Source organism: Falco rusticolus, chromosome 4, assembly GCF_015220075.1.
Source record: "Falco rusticolus isolate bFalRus1 chromosome 4, bFalRus1.pri, whole genome shotgun sequence".
In the NCBI taxonomy this organism is placed as follows: Eukaryota; Metazoa; Chordata; class Aves; order Falconiformes; family Falconidae; genus Falco; species Falco rusticolus.
Window position 1 is genome coordinate 70,333,078 of NC_051190.1, and position 19,796 is coordinate 70,352,873.

General features: G+C 37.1%; 1 protein-coding gene across 2 annotated transcripts in view; it reads left to right on the forward strand.

The window, feature by feature from the left end:
• PIP4K2A (phosphatidylinositol-5-phosphate 4-kinase type 2 alpha) overlaps window positions 1-19,796 on the forward strand; it is a 117,212-nt gene that overhangs the window by 86,986 nt on the left and 10,430 nt on the right. The window contains exons 5-7 of one of the 2 annotated variants that reach the window (XM_037383208.1): window positions 6,241-6,387; window positions 9,056-9,094; window positions 18,867-18,980. In XM_037383208.1, the coding sequence (XP_037239105.1) occupies window positions 6,241-6,387; window positions 9,056-9,094; window positions 18,867-18,980 (300 nt within the window). The remainder of the gene's footprint in view (window positions 1-6,240; window positions 6,388-9,055; window positions 9,095-18,866; window positions 18,981-19,796) is intronic. The other variant, XM_037383209.1, reaches the window with a different exon arrangement.

Genomic DNA, 19,796 nt, shown 5'->3' on the forward strand with positions numbered 1-19,796 from the left:
GAACAAGAGGGAATTTCTAGCACACAAGCCTTCCAGTATAGAACTACTCATGAGTGCAGATACCCTTTAGGTTTTCTATAGGTGGCTGTCCCTGTTGACAGCACTTCTTTTCCTTACACAGGTAATTGTATGCAGAACTGACAACTATTGCACTGCCTGTTTGTTTCCCTGGCAACCAGCAGAAATAGTGAATAGTGGTAAAGGAGAGGGACTGCCCATTTACCAGAGGCAGCAAACAGCAGAACCATGGGGAGGTGAATGGGAAGAAAGGAAAGAATAGAATGAGCTAAAAAGGGGAAATGAAAGCATAAAAGAGAAGACAAAAGCAGGAAAAAAAATCTTACCTTAGCTTCTGGAGAGGAAAAAAATATGAAAGAAACAGGAAGGGAAATGAAAGGGAGGGGGGAAAATGCAGGCAGTAAGGTGAAAAAGGGGGAAATTACAACAAGATCAGGGTTCAGGGCTGCGCAGGAATCAAGGAATATTGAGTGGAAGATAGGAGGAAACATTAAAATCATAAATAGGTAGAAAAACATTACCATAGGCTAAAAGCAATTTTGTCATAAATCTGTTACAACATAGGCTGGAGAATACCCCAGAAAAGAAAGTGGGGACTAGGTGTTCTAGGAGTTTGCACTGAGATGGGCTGACATCAAGCCGGTAGGTTGCTAAGGCAGAGCTACGTCTAAGTTTGTGTCATCCTCCCTCCGTGTCATTACTTGCACAGGTTGTCAGTGGCTTGCTTCCTCCCAGCTCCTCCCTTTTTCTTCATGAGTTGCATCTGTATGTATCTCAAAAAGAAGGAAAAGGGTAGGTAAAAAGGCAAAGCAAGGCAATATAATGTACTATTATTTAAGTACAAATGTGCATGAAGGACACATACCATGTAATGGTGACCCTGACTCTCTGTATGACCTAATGTAGTAAGAGGTAAAGATTTATGGGAGGTTTCCAAAGAAACGCAGTTAAGAAAAGCCCTTCAGCCAGTCCCTTGTATGAATCAAGAAGCTGCACAGAACATGTCCTCAGCCCTGTGCTAAGATAACAGATATATAGCACCTTTGATATGAAAAACCAGAAGCAGAAAAAGTAGACATGAGAATATATGTGCTCTCATTCGAGTCTACATTTCACTTGCATCCGTGGGCCCACTGTTTCCTATAGGATAGGTGACCCTGAAAGTGGGAAACTCACTAGCATGAGCATCAGATGGAATTGTAAAAGGGCAATATGCAAAAGGGCCATACAATCACAGACTGGAACTGCTACCAAAAATCTTCACTAAAAGATGTGAAATTTTATAGGTAAATACCTTAACTACACAAAATATCAGAATGGACTTGGCTGAACGTGGCTCTTTTGAGGCCTAGGTTTCACCAGTAGGTGTTTCTTATGTATTTATTGTATTTTATGTCTGTAAACTCCTGATGCTGTGCACAGCACTTTCAGAAGAAACTGCATGCCCAGTGACTCATTTGATTGTAGCAGTACCAAGTATAATGTTTCTGATCGGCAACTTAGATAATCACACGTGGTGGTAACATTTAGATTACATTGCACTTTGAAGTAAAATTAACACCGGGGGAAGTCTGAAACAACGTAAAATGTAAGGCTTCGAGTCATAGGGCTTGTATCTGAAAACCTGTGTATTTATTGAACACTTCTTTAAATGAAATTATTTTCTTACATTACTTACTAGAAGAAAACAGCTTTATATGCCTTGAAAATCTATAACTTTCTATCGTGTTGCTCTAGTTTGATTAGTTAATCCTTTCAATGTGTCACGTAAGTAGCCAGTGGATAATTTCCTGTGAAATTATTAGGGTTCAAGAAAATGGCAATAAGCAGAATAATATTCTGAAACATGATATAATGCTGGACAAGGTTCTCAACCTCCTTTTTGGGGAGTGATTGTACATGTCAATGCACGTGCACACAACACATTGTTGGAGGCTATTTCTGACTTGCAGGCAAGAGGATTTGAAAGAGAAAATTGAGGCCACAAAAGGAGTGTCAACATCTTGTCATTCACAAAGCCTAAAATGTTTTTAAATAATTATATCACTTGCCATTCAGTTTCTTTAATGAAAGTATCCTAATGAATGTATAGACTTGTCACATAAGCATTTGATAATTCAGGTATGATTGCCTTAATCATGATGTAGAAAATCATTAAAATAATATACAAAGGGGTAACAGAATGAGCATGTTGTGTATGTCTGAATTAATGTCTGCAAAAACAGGCCTATCAGTGAGAAATAGGAATATTAAGTTTTCACATAGAACCAAGATAGACATAATTCAGGATTTAGTCTTCACCAATGTCAAGTCATTCCAAGGGGAGGAGAAGAAAGAGTAGAAATGGGAATTTTACCCTGTGTTTTTCTAAAAAGAGCTAAAACTGGCATAACTTCTTTGCCAATAATTTGTATACATTTTATAATCTTTCAGTCATCATGGTATCTTACTAGTGTAACTGTGGGGAAGCAAGAACCTAAGAATCCTAATTTTCATGTAAAATGAGATAGAAGTTCTGTTCTTATTAAGGAATCTTGAAGCTGTATTTATACAAAAGTTAACAAGAATATAGGGTCATAAAGAATTTCTTACTAGTTTTGAGCTTTAAGCATGAGGTTCAAGGGAGTTCAGAAAATTATGTATTTGAAACCTATGCTGCACAGCTGATAAAATGTGTCAACATGCTGATGATACTTTATTTTGTTAATGGTAATATTGTCCTTATGCTGTGCAGAAAAATGAAATTTGTCTGAATTAACAAAAAAATGATGAGGTGTTTATTACAACACTCTTTTTAAAAAAGATGGATTTTGTTACTGGATATAAGGACTTATAAATGTATTAGCTAAGTGTTACAGTTTTATTTAGCAAGGCTGCTTGGTAGAATTGTTTTAATGTTCATTTTAGAAAGAATTAACATAAAGGAGTGAAGGTCTTTTCTTCCACTGAAATTTAGCAGTCCTGTTAAGCATGTACCGGCTTATTTTCTAGGCTCACTTTTATTCCAGCTGTGAGTGGGAAACTTCAGGAAATCATTCCTAAAAAGCACCTTGAGGTGACTAAATTGCTACTTCATTTATATCAAGATGGACAAATTGAAAATCTGCCAACCACAGTCACCAGTGCAAGTCCTGCTGGACTCCCACCCAAACAGATGACACGTTTTGCCTCCTCTGTGATGCAGATATGGGGGATTGATAGTTTCAAAGGTAGGAAGTTCTAGACCAACCTTGTAGATGCTGAAAGCAAGTGGCATTCCTCCCTCTTTCCTTTGTCTCCCCATCAGGATAAGAAATGTCATGGGAAACACTGAAATCATTTTAGGGGCTTTTCTTTAAATTGCAATGGCAGGACTGTCTACAGTCGGCAGTGAATAGGAAACAACTGTTGTGGTACATAGTCTGCTTTGAGAAGGTCCCTTGGAAGTTGGCAAGAACATGGCCAAGTCCCTTTTTATTAAGTGAAGAGCACTACCAGCATACCATTTCATGTCCTGTGTTGCATGCTAGTAACACTGCCCTTTCAGAAGGCTTGTTTGTAAGACATTAAAGTGAAACAACGGTGTCAGCAAATGGCTAATCCTAATGTACAAATAGGACTTAAGCGACTCATTAATTGCCTTTTTTCTCCCTGTTACATGATGCAGAACAGTTTGGGAGGAGGTTGTGTGCTGCTGACCAAAGGATTTATTTCATGTTATTGCAGTGGGTATGTTGCACGTGTTCTGTATTAATGACATTGCTATTTTACAGATGGGGTACCCTTAGGACCAGAAAGTTTAAAATCTGAGAGCTAGCACTAGCTAGGGTTGAAGAGATAGTTTAAGCGTCAAGACTGTGACCCTAGAAGCAGAGAGGAAGGGCAGGGAGTTACTAGTCTGGTACTTAGGCCTAGCTGCTGTTCCTTCACATGGCACAAACTCTCTTATGTGATTTCATATAGTTTCCATGTCTTGGATTCCTGTATGGAAAAGGGAAATAATGGCATTTATTATAATTCAAGTTCTGTACTTAAGAGCCATAAGATGAGGAATGGCTGGATCCATTAAAGAGTTGAGTGGCCTGAAGTTCTGTGACACTAAACTCTCCTTGACCATCCTTGAAGAACCTAATCATTTTGGAGAAGGAATCACTCAGGAAATGTTTTTATAAGAATCCTTCCCACCTTCTATAAAGCATTAGAAAAGTATTTACCTTTAGGATATATGCCAAGTACTTGATGTTTATTAAAAAAAAAAAAAAATCAATGTCGTTTGACTAATAGGGATTAGTATTTTAAACAAGTTTTCTGTAACCTCATAATTGATAGTTCTCATTTCACTTGATGATTGGACCTCCAAGACAAACTTCTGATGGTCGAAACGAGCTGTGTATCCTGTAACACATTGAAACTGGTTTGTGAGGTTGTTAACAGCCCTATGATTGAGAATCCTCCGGTTGAAGAACTCTAAACTTCTGCCTCTGTTAAATGCAGGAGTCTTCTCAGGTGCAAACCAATCAATCTTTGTGCACTGCTCAGGACCGACATTGTTCTTGTGGCCTTTTACTGTCAAACGTCTTTGTATTTTGGGGCACACAATTCTATTTCCTTCTGAAGATTCTGATTTGTATTTACTGAGCCTCTGCAGTGGCTTATGTTTTGCCCATTCTTAGGCAGTTTGAGCTTAAAAATGCTTTGCTGTGAAGTGGCACAACTGCAACTTGACCATGTTCTCTGCTTCAGGGCTTGTAACCTCCAGGACAGCTAGAGGGCAAACAGAAAGATGTGTTACAGCCCCAAACTGTGCCAGCACAATTCAACAGAGCTCACGTGTCAGACTTGTTCGTCAAAATTATGTTCAATTCACAGTCAACAATTTCCGTTATTGTTGTTCGTTCCTTTTGTTTCTTGCTGGACAGGATTGTTTTCAGGACTTTCAAATCTTTCTAATTTTATTTTGCCATTTAAAAGGTTCCAGTATAAAGTTAGTGAGAGAAATTCCTTAAAATTAACAGAGGAGCCCCAAACTGCAATATCTCCAGGGTTCCAAGAGCTTTGTTATATTACTTGTTACCAAATACTAACTACCTTTGTTAAGCAATTCAAATGGCTTATTCAGTTGACTTGTTCTAAAGTCTCCCGTATTTTAGAATAATGTGTTTCCAATAACTGGGTCACTCTGGCACAAAAGAAACAGAAACTTCAGTATTCATGGAAAGTTTGAAAGCTGACTGTTGGTTAGTTTCTGCGTTTCTGATTTGGGGCTTGAATTTTTAAATTTTCTTCAAGTTCCTCTGTTTGAGACTTGGTAATAACAGAAAGAGATAAGTTGGTGAGTCCTTTTCTGGTTTACATAATTTTCCTTGGTTCCACAAAATATGAGTGATGTGTTTGAGTTGGTTTTAGGATTAATATAGTATGGGTATTTTTATTCTGGGAATAAATATTAATTTGTTAATAGTTCTCATCATCAATGTAGTCTGTACTTTTTCTGCTTCCTCCAGTAGTCTTTCCAATAGAAGTTCAAACTATTAGTTGTAAGGCAAGTGATTTTAAAAAAAAAAGACAGGTTTCAGGTGCAGGTGGCAAATCTTTTCAAGGTTAATAGCCCATTTGTAATGGAATATGGTGACCTTAAGGAAATACAGTCATTCATAAATAAAAAATACAGGGATCTTGCACTTGACTACTCAACTCTATTGACCCTGAAATGCAACTGTCACATAGGAACTAGCAGGAAGTTGGTGATTATAAATAATACCCCTTGCTGGTGACAGCACCATAAACGTTCATCATAGTAAACAAATACTGAGAACAGACAAACATACCAATTACATATAATCTGGTACAAAATGCAGCAGTATGATGTTCGAAAATACATTTCTGGGTTTTGACACTGGGTCCAAATATGTTACTTGCATTAAGTGTGCTTTTTGGACCATAAAAGTGGAAAGGTCTGTCAAATGGAGCCTGCTCTTTCTATGAGGTTTTCTGTAGAAGTGAGGAGTTATAAATTAAGCAGTTCAAGATTTTAATTTTCACACACTGGCCTAAAAAGCAGGGTAACCTCCCAATGAGGGGGATTGTTTTGGCCTGACTCTTTTCAAGGTTTGTCTCCACACAAATATATATTCAGCAAATACATGTGTTGTTTCTGGCTGTTTTGTCTTTAAAAAGGTATAAATATATATTTATATAATATATATCCACCCTCACTTCTGTTCTTTTCTTTTGCTCCTGCAGTTTATTGTGGAGTGTCATGGGAATACACTTCTTCCCCAGTTTTTGGGCATGTACCGGCTTACTGTTGATGGAGTTGAAGTATATATGATTGTTACGAGAAATGTGTTCAGCCATCGCTTATCTGTTTATAGAAAATACGATTTAAAGGTGAGAAATAACTGCTGATGAAATAACTGACAAAGTAGCTGAAAAAATCTTTACTATAAATGTTAGCTTATGTTGGTGCTTGAATATTGCTCAGAATTTTAATTAATTTTAAGTTGTGTTATGTAAGAGCCAGCATTAACTGGTTTATTTCTGCATCTGGGTTTAGCAAAACTGAAGGATGGTTTTATCAAAATTGTGCAAATTTGCATTGTGCATTTTCAAAGAGAGCCATTTAAGTGGGTGTGTTTGTTAAATGTAAGTAATGGTTAAAGGTAGACCTCTTCACACATATCCAATAGTAATTCTGCTTCCTGTAGGTCTTTATCAACATAATGGAAAGCCACAGCTGATTCTGCAGAGGGCTTTTATAAAATAACTAAATATCATAAGTTAAACCAATAAATTGCTACTAACAAAGTACATCGCTACTCCAAAAGCTCCATATTTTATTCCATATTTTTAAAATAATCCAATTTAAAAAGAGAAGGTTCTTAAAAACACAAATTTCTGTTGCTTTTATCATAAGGTGTATTTTAGGGTTTTTTCAGAAGGTTTATCTGCTCGTTATTTTGCAAATAGTTAATACACAGTGCCTACAACTAATGTCCGAAGTGTAGTCTTAGTCTTTTTACTGACCTAAGGGATTGTATTTTAATTTCCTCCATGAAGTCATCCCTTAGAAACTTACTTCTTTCTAGCATGTTTTTGTGTTGAACAACTAAGTGCATCTGCAAACTTGTTTTAAGGTGTTTATTTAGCATTCTGTATTAAGGCATTTGTAATGCTGTGCACACCATCCTTTCCTCCTGTCAAGTACCTACCTAGCAGCTGGTTAGATAGTTGACTGAACGTGATTTGTAAGAACTGATTTCCAGATTGTCAGCAACTGACTTTTTGGTATTTAGTACCATTGACAGCAGAGTTTCCTCAAGAAAGACATTTTTTTGAGAACTGTATGTGTTTTAGAGCATTGTAATGTCCAGATGCGTTAAAAAAGGGGGGAAAGCACAACAGAAAGAAACAAATGATATAAAGCATGTTCTTAGCGTTGGTATCATAAATTTACCTCTGTGAATGCTTCTATACTCTATTCAGTTTGTCCAGCTGGACTGAATGGCTTTAAAGGTAAACTTCTCTTGCAATTTAAATTTAACATCAATATCACATTATTCTTCAAAACTAACTCCTTCACTGAGTATTAGTAGTGTTGTAGTGACACTGCACGTATTATAAATTACGTTTTCTTTACTTTCATTGCTACAGCATCTACGGTTGTAGGTTGAGTCCTTTTTTGTACATGAGTATTTTTGACACTAGCTTAGAGCTCACTTGTAGCGCAAGTCTTTACCTGTGCAGATACTAAGAGACCACAGATCGGCCTAGGATTTCAGAGGTATTTTCTTGGCCACTGAGGTATTTTATTAAAATTTATTAAAATAACTTCAATGTCAAATTTGGCAATCTCCCTAATTTTTATTATTGTAAATCCACTTTTTTCCCTCCAGTTTGGTTTTCAGCTGACCTTTTTTTAGGCCAAATAGTCTGTTGGAGCACGGAATACAACATAAAAAGTGTATTTTTATGTAACATAAAAAGTAAACATAAAAAGTTTAGTAAACGAAAATGTCAGACTTTCACTAGGCTTTATTAGCAGTTAACGATACAATGCAATGAAATCCCTGCTTGCTGTGCCATACATAATAACTAAGATGTACAGCCCCATTTATATTTTATCTCCATCTTTTCTAAGTTTCTCTCTGCAAACAGCATAAAACGTGATATAAAAACATGTGGTTGGGAATCCTTATGTTCTTTAAACTAGCATGACTGAACTTCAGCACTTCTTTACACAATGCATACTTTCCAACAAATTATAGAGCTGATTTTACCCATCTTTCAGTGTCCAATTATCACGTTTGTAGTTATAATTTCTTGCAGTGCTATTATGTGATAAACAAACTCTGGGTACTTAAAGGTGTGGTCCTGCTCCAAGAAATTTGCAAGGAGGTATACACAGCCATTTTTTGGTCACCTCCAGTTTATTCAGAACGCACCATATTGCATACTAGTTCTAAGCTTAAAAAAAAAAAAAAAATTTAAAAAATTTAAATAGCCAGAATATCTTTGGCAAGCACTGTAGATCTTGTGAATCCACAGTTGGTCTCATCTCTTCTTTTGACTTCATGTTGCTGTGAGGTGCTTTGTTCTTGTTTGTACTTTGTGATCTTTTAAATATTTCTATGTGTTTATATTGTGTGACATCTTTTTCAAATGTGTATTACATATGTCCAAATAATTACCTAGAATAGGCTATTCCATAACCACACAGCTAAATTGGTACAAAAAGATGAGAAGTCTGCCAAGCAAGGCAGCAACTTCTAGGATGATAGTCTCAAAATGAGGATGAGACATGAAGAAGCTCCAGCAGTCAGGAGGAGAGCATATGTAGAGCATTTGAGGATTTAATCCATCTTTCTTCTCTCATGATACATCTTCTTCAAGTGATTGCAGCAGTTCAGCGGCCCTGGGCATTCTACTTACTGTATCACCTTTCTTTAAAACAGCTCTCAAGTTCAGAAGAAAACATCCACTTTTGACCTGTTATCGTAACATTTTCAAATCAGTTTCTGACATATGCACATTTTTAGATCCATTTTTTCTGTTTCAGGGCTCTACTGTGGCTCGAGAAGCCAGTGACAAAGAAAAGGTATGGTGCATTTCTGTTTCTTTTTCAATTATCTAAGCTGCTAGCTGGCCTCAGGACAACCATAACCAGTGCTGTTCTGCCCCTTTTCTTTGTTTTCTGTCATATTCTCCCCCTTGAGTTCTACCTTATTCCCCCCTTTATCTTTCCTCTATTTTCTGCAGACCTTTGAATATTGGTTTGCAATGGTGTTGAGATTTCAGAGGTAAGTGAGCCAGTCCTCTAGCTCCTTCTTTTCCTTTTTTTCTCTTCTCTTCTTAGTTTCTTCAGGGCCTGCCCTGTGGTAGGAAAACATCAGGACTTTCTTCTCTTCCCTCCTGCTTCTTCATCTTCTTTCTCTTGCTCTTTAATATTGAGATTTATGGATGCTCCATGTCAGTTAATAGAATGATGTGACGTGGCACCACTTCTAAAGTGAATGCAAAGATGAACCAAACCTTGAATTGTGAGAACCTCTGGGTATGTAAAGCTCATGCAAATGAGTGAACAACTGACACACTTAGATGTACATGTAACTATAATGAGAGACAGGCTGCCTCAAATTCTGGGCCGAAACCTTGCTCTAAAAGGAAATTGATCACTTTGTTTTTCTCCATCTCCAACTTCAGTTCATTTGGAAAATTTCGTGTTCTCAAAATCAGTGTTTCTCTCAGGTTTCAGTGACACAGCCTGATAGCACTTTAGGAAAGGTTTGTCTAGAGATTCTACAGATAATTGGAGGTGGGACATAGTCTTCATCATCTAAGACTTCTTAAATTTCCAAATTTGGGTGAAGTCCAAGAGCCCATGAGCCTTGTTTTCTTAATTTTTCCAAGCACATTCCTTCTGAATTAGCATAAGATCATTTAGCAATTCACTTAAAAGACTTCATTTTATGTTGTCCCCAAATTCCATTCAAATCATTTGGTTTTTCTCCTGAGCATTAGTTGTATCATACCTGCCTCTCTGAGTCTTCTACAGATCACACAACTGCACTAAGGAGTAAGGGACATGCAGTAGCTGTTCGGTTCTCACAGAATGAAAAACTCTGAAGTTTTTCCACTTTGTCCTAAGGTATGACTGAAGACTTAAAGTTCTCCTTCCAGCATTAGGCAACTAATGTCTGCCATGTCCCAAATGCCAAATGCAGTTACAATAGTCAGCATTAGCTCCCTTTTGCTGTACCGGGCCCTCAAAGTCATGTCTTGAATGGTCTGCATTCTTTTCTTGTGGTCTATTTTTGTCCTTGTTCAGTAGCACAACTCTAGTGTTTTTAAAGCAGAGGGATTAACCCTTCAGTGTCTTGCAAATGATACCTAGTGTCATTAAAAACCTCTGCTGGTAGTAAAATAATCTGATAGTAATGAGGAGGGCAGATTATTTGGATGGGACTACTTCAGGTTGCAACATTAATGCTTGGAATAGTAATGTAAAATGTAACGATATTACATGTATTCAGCTATACAGGAGCTGATACTATACAGATATTTAGTGCACTGGTTTTGAGCAGTTTTAAGAATTTGTCTCATAATAAATAGAAAAATAGTAGTACACATGTACTGTAGTTAATATGTTGAGTGAGAACCTCAAAGAAACAGTGCCTTAATTTTGTTCCTATGTAATTTCATGGCAAAATTACTATTGAATTTGATTATAGCGAAGTTGAAACAAAGTTGTGTAGTTTTGTATAACTGTATACAACAATTATTCTTTAAATGTAATGTGAAATCATAACTTCAGTAAGGCCAATAACAAAAATTCCTATCAATTTCAACGCATCTAGAACCTCCTGTTTTGAGTATTTCTGTGAAAGAAATGTAAAAAAAAACCCTGGTCATCCAAATTCTTCAGTTATTTTAAATATTACGCATTATTTTCTTTTCAAAGGAATTTGATTTCTTGGAGACAGAACTACACTAAGCTTACTGATGTTGCAAGCAGACGGTCTGAGGCTGTTGGAACAGCCTTCTGTTACTCATCAGTCCCCTCAAACTCCAGTGCAGTGCGGCAGGGAAGCCATAAGCTAGCACTTGGAACAAACACCTCCAAGAAAGGGAACTAACTGGGTAGACATCTAAGTTCATAGAGGGAGCAACATTTTACAAACACTTTAAGAAAGACTGTTAGGGATTCAAGCAAGGGGAAAATAATATTTTGCTTATTACATGGCTTTTGTCTGAAGTTTTGAGTCTGCTGATTGATTTGAAAGGGTCAAAAACACACTAATGCATGTCTGTACTGTAGATGTTCAGAACATTCGTCACTGCGATTTGAATCTCCTGCCATAGGAAATGGATCTCCTGCCACAGGAGTGGATTACTCATCTAAATTACTCAAGTGTTTCTAATGCAGCTTTTAAGCTTAAATAAGAAGGGGGTTGTGTATTTATATGAATAGACAAGGAAAGTTTATTTTTGAAACTGAGCAGTGCTGAAGACCTGCTGTCATGAGGTGTATCACTGCACGTGTGGCACTGATTTCAGGACCTTGAGGACTGTGTTGACATAAGATGTTGATGGTCCATTATTCTAACTACCAAGTGAGAGCCCCACAGCATGTTTTTTCACTCTCATTTTCTCTCAAGTAGATGTCACAGTTTCAAACTTTTTGTTGTCTTCTGTGGGAATCTCAATCCATTCTGAAAGATACTAAAACGCCTGGAAAATTCTACCCTGAAAAGCAAAAGAAAAAAAAATGATGGGTGGGTGGGTGTGTGGGCGGGCGGGTGGACAGGCACATTTTAGTAAATGCTCTGAAGAGATTTTGGTGTCTCCTATGTTAAATGAAATTGCTATGAATGATTAAACAAAACCACACAATCTCAAATACTAAGCTGATGTAGTAATTTATTAGCTAATTTTTAGCCATAGGCAAGTTAAATCATCAATTTATTAATACCATCCTGAAATGGCATTAAAAATAATAGAATTTCAAGTAATGGCAGCATTATTTAATTACTTATTATAAGGGTGTCCACTGCTATACACATCTGAAAAACAGAAAAGTAATAAAAGACAGGAAGCTTTTGGCTCTAAAGTGTACAGCTAAATTGTCTGGTAATGCTGTAGTTTTTAAATGGGCTTTTAAGTAATTCATATTTAATTTCAAATGCCAATATTCAAGTAATCAAATGGCTTTCAAAATATCGAGCATATGTTAGCTTTTTTTAAAGCGGCATAAGCCAGAAAACAGAAGAGCAAGTCTTTCTGTGACATCCTAATGCAGACTGAAAATTTTAGATTAATTACCTTGCAATTGCAAACTTGGCTAAAATTATGTTCTTGAATCTTTTTCCTATCAAACTACTCTTTCATTATTTTCTCAGTTAACAAAGAAGGGGCAATTATGCAGAAAGATGTAATGGATTAAAAAAATAAGAAATCAGGAAAAGATGTATTTTTCTACTTCAGGTTTGTAGTGTAAAATAGGTATTAGTATTCAAATATTTTACATCAGTTTTTAGGAAGAAAAACTGGATGGAGTGACTTCATTACTTTTCTGTCCTTTTTTCAGTTTGTCTCCTGTTTGACTATCTTCAGCTGTTTGATATCCTAACATATTGATAGAAGCTCTGAAACTGTCATTTCAATATTTTGTAATAACCAGTGCGGAGACAAGCTCCATCCCTTAGATTTCACCTTAACACACAATTCCTCTCATTTGCATTAAAGTGATACTTTTAATAACAAAGGCATCATTTTCTTGGCAACAAGTATCTAACATGCACTTACAGATTTTTCTTGAATTTTACAAGAGTATGTTTCAGCAGTTGTAAATTCTGACAGCTGCTCCTGTTTTGGTGTTTTTTAGGCTTTAGTTGTTTGGGGTTTTTTTAATTTATTTTTATTTTAATAGTGGGCATTTTCTATTCATTCCTTGGACAATTTTGCCCTCTTAAGTGAAACCAGGATAATGCAGAACTCCCCTGGTGGTCTGCCTGCTTGCAATTATGCTGTACTTGCGGTACAACATCAAATTAGCAGTTACAGCTGAGTCTACTTGTACTTATAAAGAACTTAAACATATTACTTGTGAGTGAGCAACTCAGAAGGAAATCTGAGGAAGAAAAATGAAAGCAAACTGAACTGAAGCCCACTATATTTCATCTTTACTAAGCAATTTCAGAGATTATTGCATGTTTTTTAATTAGTTTAAACCTGGTTACTTTGCCACCTCTGTATGTGTTGTTTCATAAATAAGCATAAATGAAGAAAAATTACAGTAAACACATTTGAACAAAGGATTTTTTTTTCAAGTTCTTATTTGGAAAATAATTGCTGTAGTTGACAGCTACGTAACATCTTAGTTAAATTGTACGCAAAATACATAGCTCTGATAATTAGATTGAAAGATGCTGCTAGATGTAACAAATCACTTCTTCACTTTACTTCTTACCTTATGATTACAACATATAGTAATTAACTGGTTTCTGAGAGGGCAGGTATAACTAAAGGAAGAAGTATTTTAGTATAGAAGCATAGCAACAAGATTACTCAGTCTTAATTAGTTTTTTTTTCTTTTGATGTCAATAGGTAAAACTTCAAGGTAGATCATCCCAAAATCTTAGCTATTTTTCCTGCTATTTTAAAATTACTGATTTTTTTTTTTTTTACTTATGTCTTCTAGTGATTTCAGTCTGCTTCATATGCCTATCTCACACAACAGACATCTGAGGCATGTCTTCGATTTCTCTGTGAAATGAATCTCAAGGTTGCATATACAGAGATAACTTTCAAAGCATGATACTGCAATTCATTGCAAGGAATGGACATTCACAGTTCAGATTCCTCTTTTCAGTGTTTAGCCTTCACACAACACCAACCCCGTTATTGTTTTTTAAAACAAATCACTAGTTTGCCTTTGTTTGGGTTCTTTTCATTTAAAAATCTGTCTTCCATATGTTAAAAGAATTTAAAAAAAATTAAAGGGGAACAGTCTCTTGCATTTTATATGTTGCATGTTCATTTTGCAGCAGGAAGACATTAACCCTAGGGATAATTCTGGATGCATTTCCCCGAGCATTGAAAAGACGTATAGTTACTGGTTTGGTACATGCTCAAATTCCTAATCCATCTACAACATCCTGCACAATTTTTTTTTCCTACAAAAATATCCATTACACTGGTGAAAACCATTTCAGTGTTCCCTCTCAAACCCCCTTTTGGGGTTACACATCTGTTTCCATTGCCATTTACAGTCCTGTGATGCCAAGTGGAGCTGCAGATCCTTGTTTGGTTAGAAACCTGGTCTTACGACAAGGCAAATTGTACAACAGAAGTTTGGAGGTCCCATAACTACTGGAGGGAAGAAGCTGCAGTCTTCAGCTTTCTTTGGAAAGCTCTAGTTTCTCTTCCATTCCTTTGATGGAAGACTTTTGATTTGGTTCAAAACCACCTGTGCCAGCTTGCTGAAAACTGTATTTAGCACTATGTCCTTTTTTTAAAATACTGCCTTCAATATATGCTTGTCAGCCCAGTCAGTCTAAAGTTAGCTTATTTCTCTTTTAAAAAAAAAACATGTATATGGGCCATTTGCTGTGAAAAGAAGCCCAGGATATGGAACTTCACTCCTGGCAGATGTTTTATACCAGTTTCAAAAGTTTTGAACTGTAAGCCCAATTCTGCTCTGATAAGTTGTGTGAATAACATGACTCATGGCTCGTTCCAAATAAACAGTAAGACTGCTATGCAACATTTCTCCTACAACCTAATCTTTGCCTGTGTTAGGTGAGAAAATGCTGCCAGGTTGTCAAGACAATTAAGTCGTCTTCCTTTTTCAGTCCAAGGCTTATTCTGACACTTGATTGCCCTACAGCTGTTTTAGCAAGCTTCTTCCAAAATGTTGGCATTGGTGTTAGCCATGATCATTATTTTCGGTCTTGATGCACAAAAATCCCTTTGGGAAGAAACAAAATTGCATTAGGATAGGATGCTGAATTGAGATGTGTTAAGAAATCTTTAAAAACTACTTCCATGCTCATCTAGAAATAACACTTCACCTGGTTCTTACCTTTCAAGACCTTTTTTTTTTTTTTCCTCAAAACAACATCAGTGGGCTGTTTCACCTTAATTTTAGTTTTTTAATCTGTCATCTTAGTCAAAGAAATCTTTTTAGCCTTTTCAACGGCAGTGAAACCTTCCTGCCATTAAAATTCTCTATGACCGTGGCAAACTTTGGAATGCAAACCTGAACTGTGCAAATAACATGCTTTTTAATAAATAAATACTTCATATTTGTAAAATCTGTTGTGCCTTTCTTGCATTTTTAAGTCGGGGATTAAAAACAATGGAGATGGTTCAGAAAGAAAATCTATTATTAATTTAGTGGAAGTAGTCAGATGTTCATCTCCTGTGCAGCTCTTAAAATATTTAGTTCTTTAATGATAGTAATATATTCATTACAATGAATTACATTCTAGGAGAATCTTTTTCCAACAAGGATTTTGCTTCATTGGAAATATTTGAGAGTTCATTAAAAATTAACTGTATCAATTATTTCATTAAAGCAAAGTCTCAGTTTCTTCACTCAGTATTTTAAACTGCCACAATGTGGTTTTCTTTGTATTTACTTATTTCAGTGCATAAGAAGAAAAGGTACATATTAGGACTTCTCAACATGAACACATAAATTATTAATTTAAAATAACTGGGAGAGCCCCTCCTAGCCACATATTTCATAGGTTTTAATTCCTAAATTCACAAATCAATTTTAAGACTTAAATTGCAGTTGAAGTACTACCACAGTCACTACTAGCTGGCTGTCATTAGTGATGTTTGGGACTGCAGCGGTATCCTAGGGCTATTCAGCTTTAAATAAACAAGGAGAATGATACTGCCTAGCACACACACACGAAAAAGGTTTGTCTAATAACACCTAGAATGAGGAAGGATAACGGGCTGGGAGGAATCATGCAAATAATGTGGTGAGGGAACCACTGGCACTTAGCTTTTTAGCTTTGGTTTCTTGTATGGGACCCACTGCTTTTAGTGCTTGCTTTTTCTTCGCACGCCTCGGTACTGGCTTTTAATTTACACAGTTATGCACTTGCCAAGTCTTCACAGTTGCAGGCACTTGGGTGAAGGTAAATGACCTCAGATAAAAATCTGCAGAGGGATTATCGAGGACTGGGGGGAGCCTGCACACAAGGCAGTGAAGTCTGTTTTTTGAGAGCTGATTCGCTGCCCTGAACGTCCTTGGGAGTACCCTTGGGGTCTTGTGATGGTGGGGAAGAAATGACAGGCTGTGTCAGCTTTGCTAGCTCACTTTTATTAAAAAAAGATTAAAGACAAAGTTAAAGCGGAGTATGGCACCTGCACGACTGGCTTATCAGCTCTAGCATCTTCCAAAAAAGATATTTCTTGTAATTTAAGTTTCTTTTTATTAAAGACAGAACTGTTTTCAGTGGAGAAGCACGCTTTCTCCTTCCAGCCACCCACTGGGTCTGACTGGCTGGTGCTGTGCTGTGCTGTGCAGTGCAGGAAGTCTGTGGCAGAGCTTAGAGATGAACCTGCCATCTCAGCATCTTAACCACAAGCACATCCTTCCTCTCTGCTCACCCCCCACCTTTAGGGGATTTTTTTCAGTGTTAATGGGTTTGTTTCACTTTAACCTCTGTCTAGTTTAATAAATAACTTGGGTATACTAGGTGGAAAGACAATCTGAGGATTTTTTTCTTTTTTCTTTTTCTTTTTCTTTTCTTTTTTTTTTTTTTTTTAGGGGCTTTGGGCTAGAAATGAAGGGAGCTTAACTTTCTGCATTCTTGTAATTGTTGCTTCATCATAAATTAATTCATCCAAATCTCCTCTCCATTCTTAAGCATCCTACACGCTGGATTCCATCCTCCGGTGTTGGCAACATCCCTGGATCCACAGTCCTGCCTCTGCAGAACTAGCCCTTGTCCATGGGGCAGTTTGCTTGATTGTGTATGATAATCTCTACAGCTGTTAGTCTGGCATGCTTATCTGATGTTTCCCCTACTCATTTTCATCCTAAACCACTTACTGAGTAGGCCAGAAAGAAAATCAATGCACGCTGCACTGTTGTATTGTAGTAAACAATTCATTGTGAGCTTCAAGGAGTGTCTAACATCATCTTTAAGTAAAGCAGCGGAGCACTGCAGGGTGACTCCTCCATGGAAGGAGTCTGGGATGGATGAATGGTTATAGCTCCATCTCGGCTGCCTGGGAATTTTTCCTTTTATTTTAAATTAAAATTGAAGATCTTTATATTAGAGGGTATTTTAATATACTGGAATGTTCTAGATGCAACACAGTAATAATACAGAGCAGCCAGACTGGGACCTCATTTTTTTCCAGAGTCCACAGGCGTCAGGTTGCAATGGATTTAACATGGATTTGTAACTATAAAAATGTTACTAATTGCTTAAGTGGTTTTGAGCAATTATTGGAAGAGAAGGGTCATGTTTCTAAACAAAAGCAGTATTGTGGGATCTTAAGCAATTCATAAATCGCAGGTGCAAAAAATAAATCTGGACAGTTGGGGAACTGAGTATTTCAGCCACTTAGGTGTACAGCCCAACAGCAAAAAGAATTTCTGGCCATTGTGAAGATCTATTAAGGGTGTTTCAGGGTCTGCTATGATGCTCACATTTTTTAATGCTGTGTTTTCCAATATGTACGTTTTGGAGCAGAGAAAATAACCTCTGAGATTCTTTTCCTTACTGTGTCGTAGGAAGATAATAAGCTTTTTGAAAAATACTGTCTCCAGTAAGGTTATAAGCAATATTGGACCAGTTAAACTTATGGAGGGTATTCCAGTGGACTGATGGTGGCTGCCTTATATTTCTAGCAGAAGGACTTTTAGATTAAGGGGAAATTATTTTACTTGAAGTACCCATTATTTCATGATCATTGAGGGTTGCAGCATCAGTTGCTCTGCAACTTTTTCTCTGTAAAGAAAACCTGTTCTTAGTGATTAAAGGTGGGGGACAGGGAGCAAGGCTGTTGATTACTTTTAATGGGCCAATTTTTTAAAGGTTCTGATTGCAGAAGCTACTGTTATTTTGAGTTTGGTTGACCAAATACCCTGAAGGAACTGCTCTTTTGTTTGTTGGCTTGCTGGGTTTTATTAAGTGAACTTCCATTCACTGCCCTTCAAAAACACACCGTTTGAGGGGTCTTAGTACTGAATCCAGTGGTTCCTCCATCTGGCTATCCTAAATGCTGCTGCAAATGACTTCATGGGAGAGTTGAAGATGATCAACTAATGTTTCAACATTTAATTACATATTTAAAAGGCAGTGGTCTTCTCTGGCATTTGTCACTTCTAAGCAGCATTTCATAATTCATGTTCACTTGATGCTTTCAAATAATTATTTGATATTAGACACTTATGAACGTGCACAGTAGCTATGTAAAATGCAGTCCAGTCTGACCATCTATAAGATATGATGCAAGCACTTTGTTAGGAGGTATAGATTGTGGTTTAACTTCGCTTATTGCCAGTTACCTTGACAAACGACATCTTGGAAGAAGCTTGATGCAAATCAAGTATTGAGTCGGAGATTTGTCATTTGCTGCACACCCATTAAACTTATACCTTCTAGGCCATCTACAGGAGGAATAAACTAAGGAAAGGGCTCCGTGGGTGCAGTTACGGAATGCTGCGTGCCGTGGAGGTGCCTCTGCTTCCCCTGGAGAGGCGGCTCAGCAGTGCCCTCCTGAGTGCAGGGGAGCTCCAGAGGTGCCACTGCCAGCAGGGGGGCCGCGCTGGGCCAGCATCTTCACTGCACTCCTCTTTGCGATCCCACCCTTACAGGAGTTTTGGTTTATTTTAGGCCAAAGAGCTGCCGACGTTCAAAGACAATGATTTTATTAATGATGGCCAAAAGATTCATATTGATGAGAATAACAAAAAGATGTTCCTTGAGAAACTCAAAAAGGATGTTGAGGTAAGAATGTGCCTGTTCAGTTATATGCGATTAAAATGTGTGGCTAATTACAGATATCCCAGGAAATTGTACCTGTAATTCATTAATGAAAACTTGTTTATAAGGCTGTAAGCACTATTTTAAATGAAACACAATTTAAACTTTCAGGAATTGATCACTGCTTTTGCTGATGTGGTAAATGGCTTGCCTGCCATAGCTGGTTGCCATACATTGTCCCTGCCTTGATTATGTGACGTTAAAATGATGGTACTACTTAGATGCTTTACAAGCCTAGTACTTCCAAATGCCCCCAAGAGAGAGGTGAGTATTGTTAGTTGTATTTTACAGGTGGAGGTACACCAGAGCTGAGGCCGTACATGGGATGTAGTCCATAACAGAGGATGTAGCATCCCCACTCACAGCCATGCGTGTTCTAGTTGTTTCATATTAGTAACCCAGTTTGAAATTACCTCAGAATTGCAACAGTAGAGTACTTCAGTAATTTGTGTACAGCAGTCAGACTCATTATCTTAATGTAGTCTTCCGTGTAGATTTGTAATTGGCTGAATATAGCCAATACCTAGTAGAAAAGTGGTGTGTTGTGGTTTAACCCCAGCCAGTAACTTAAATACCATGCAGCCGTTCGCTCGCTCTCCCTAACCCCCAAGGGATGGGGAGGAGAATCAGGAAGGAATGCAAAACTCAAGGGTTGAGATAAAAACAAATATAATCAAAATAAAATGGAGGAAAAGAATAAACAATAATAATAATAATTGTAATGAAAAGGAGGGAGGAGAGGAATAAAATCCAACAGGAAGGGAGAAAAAGAACAAGTGA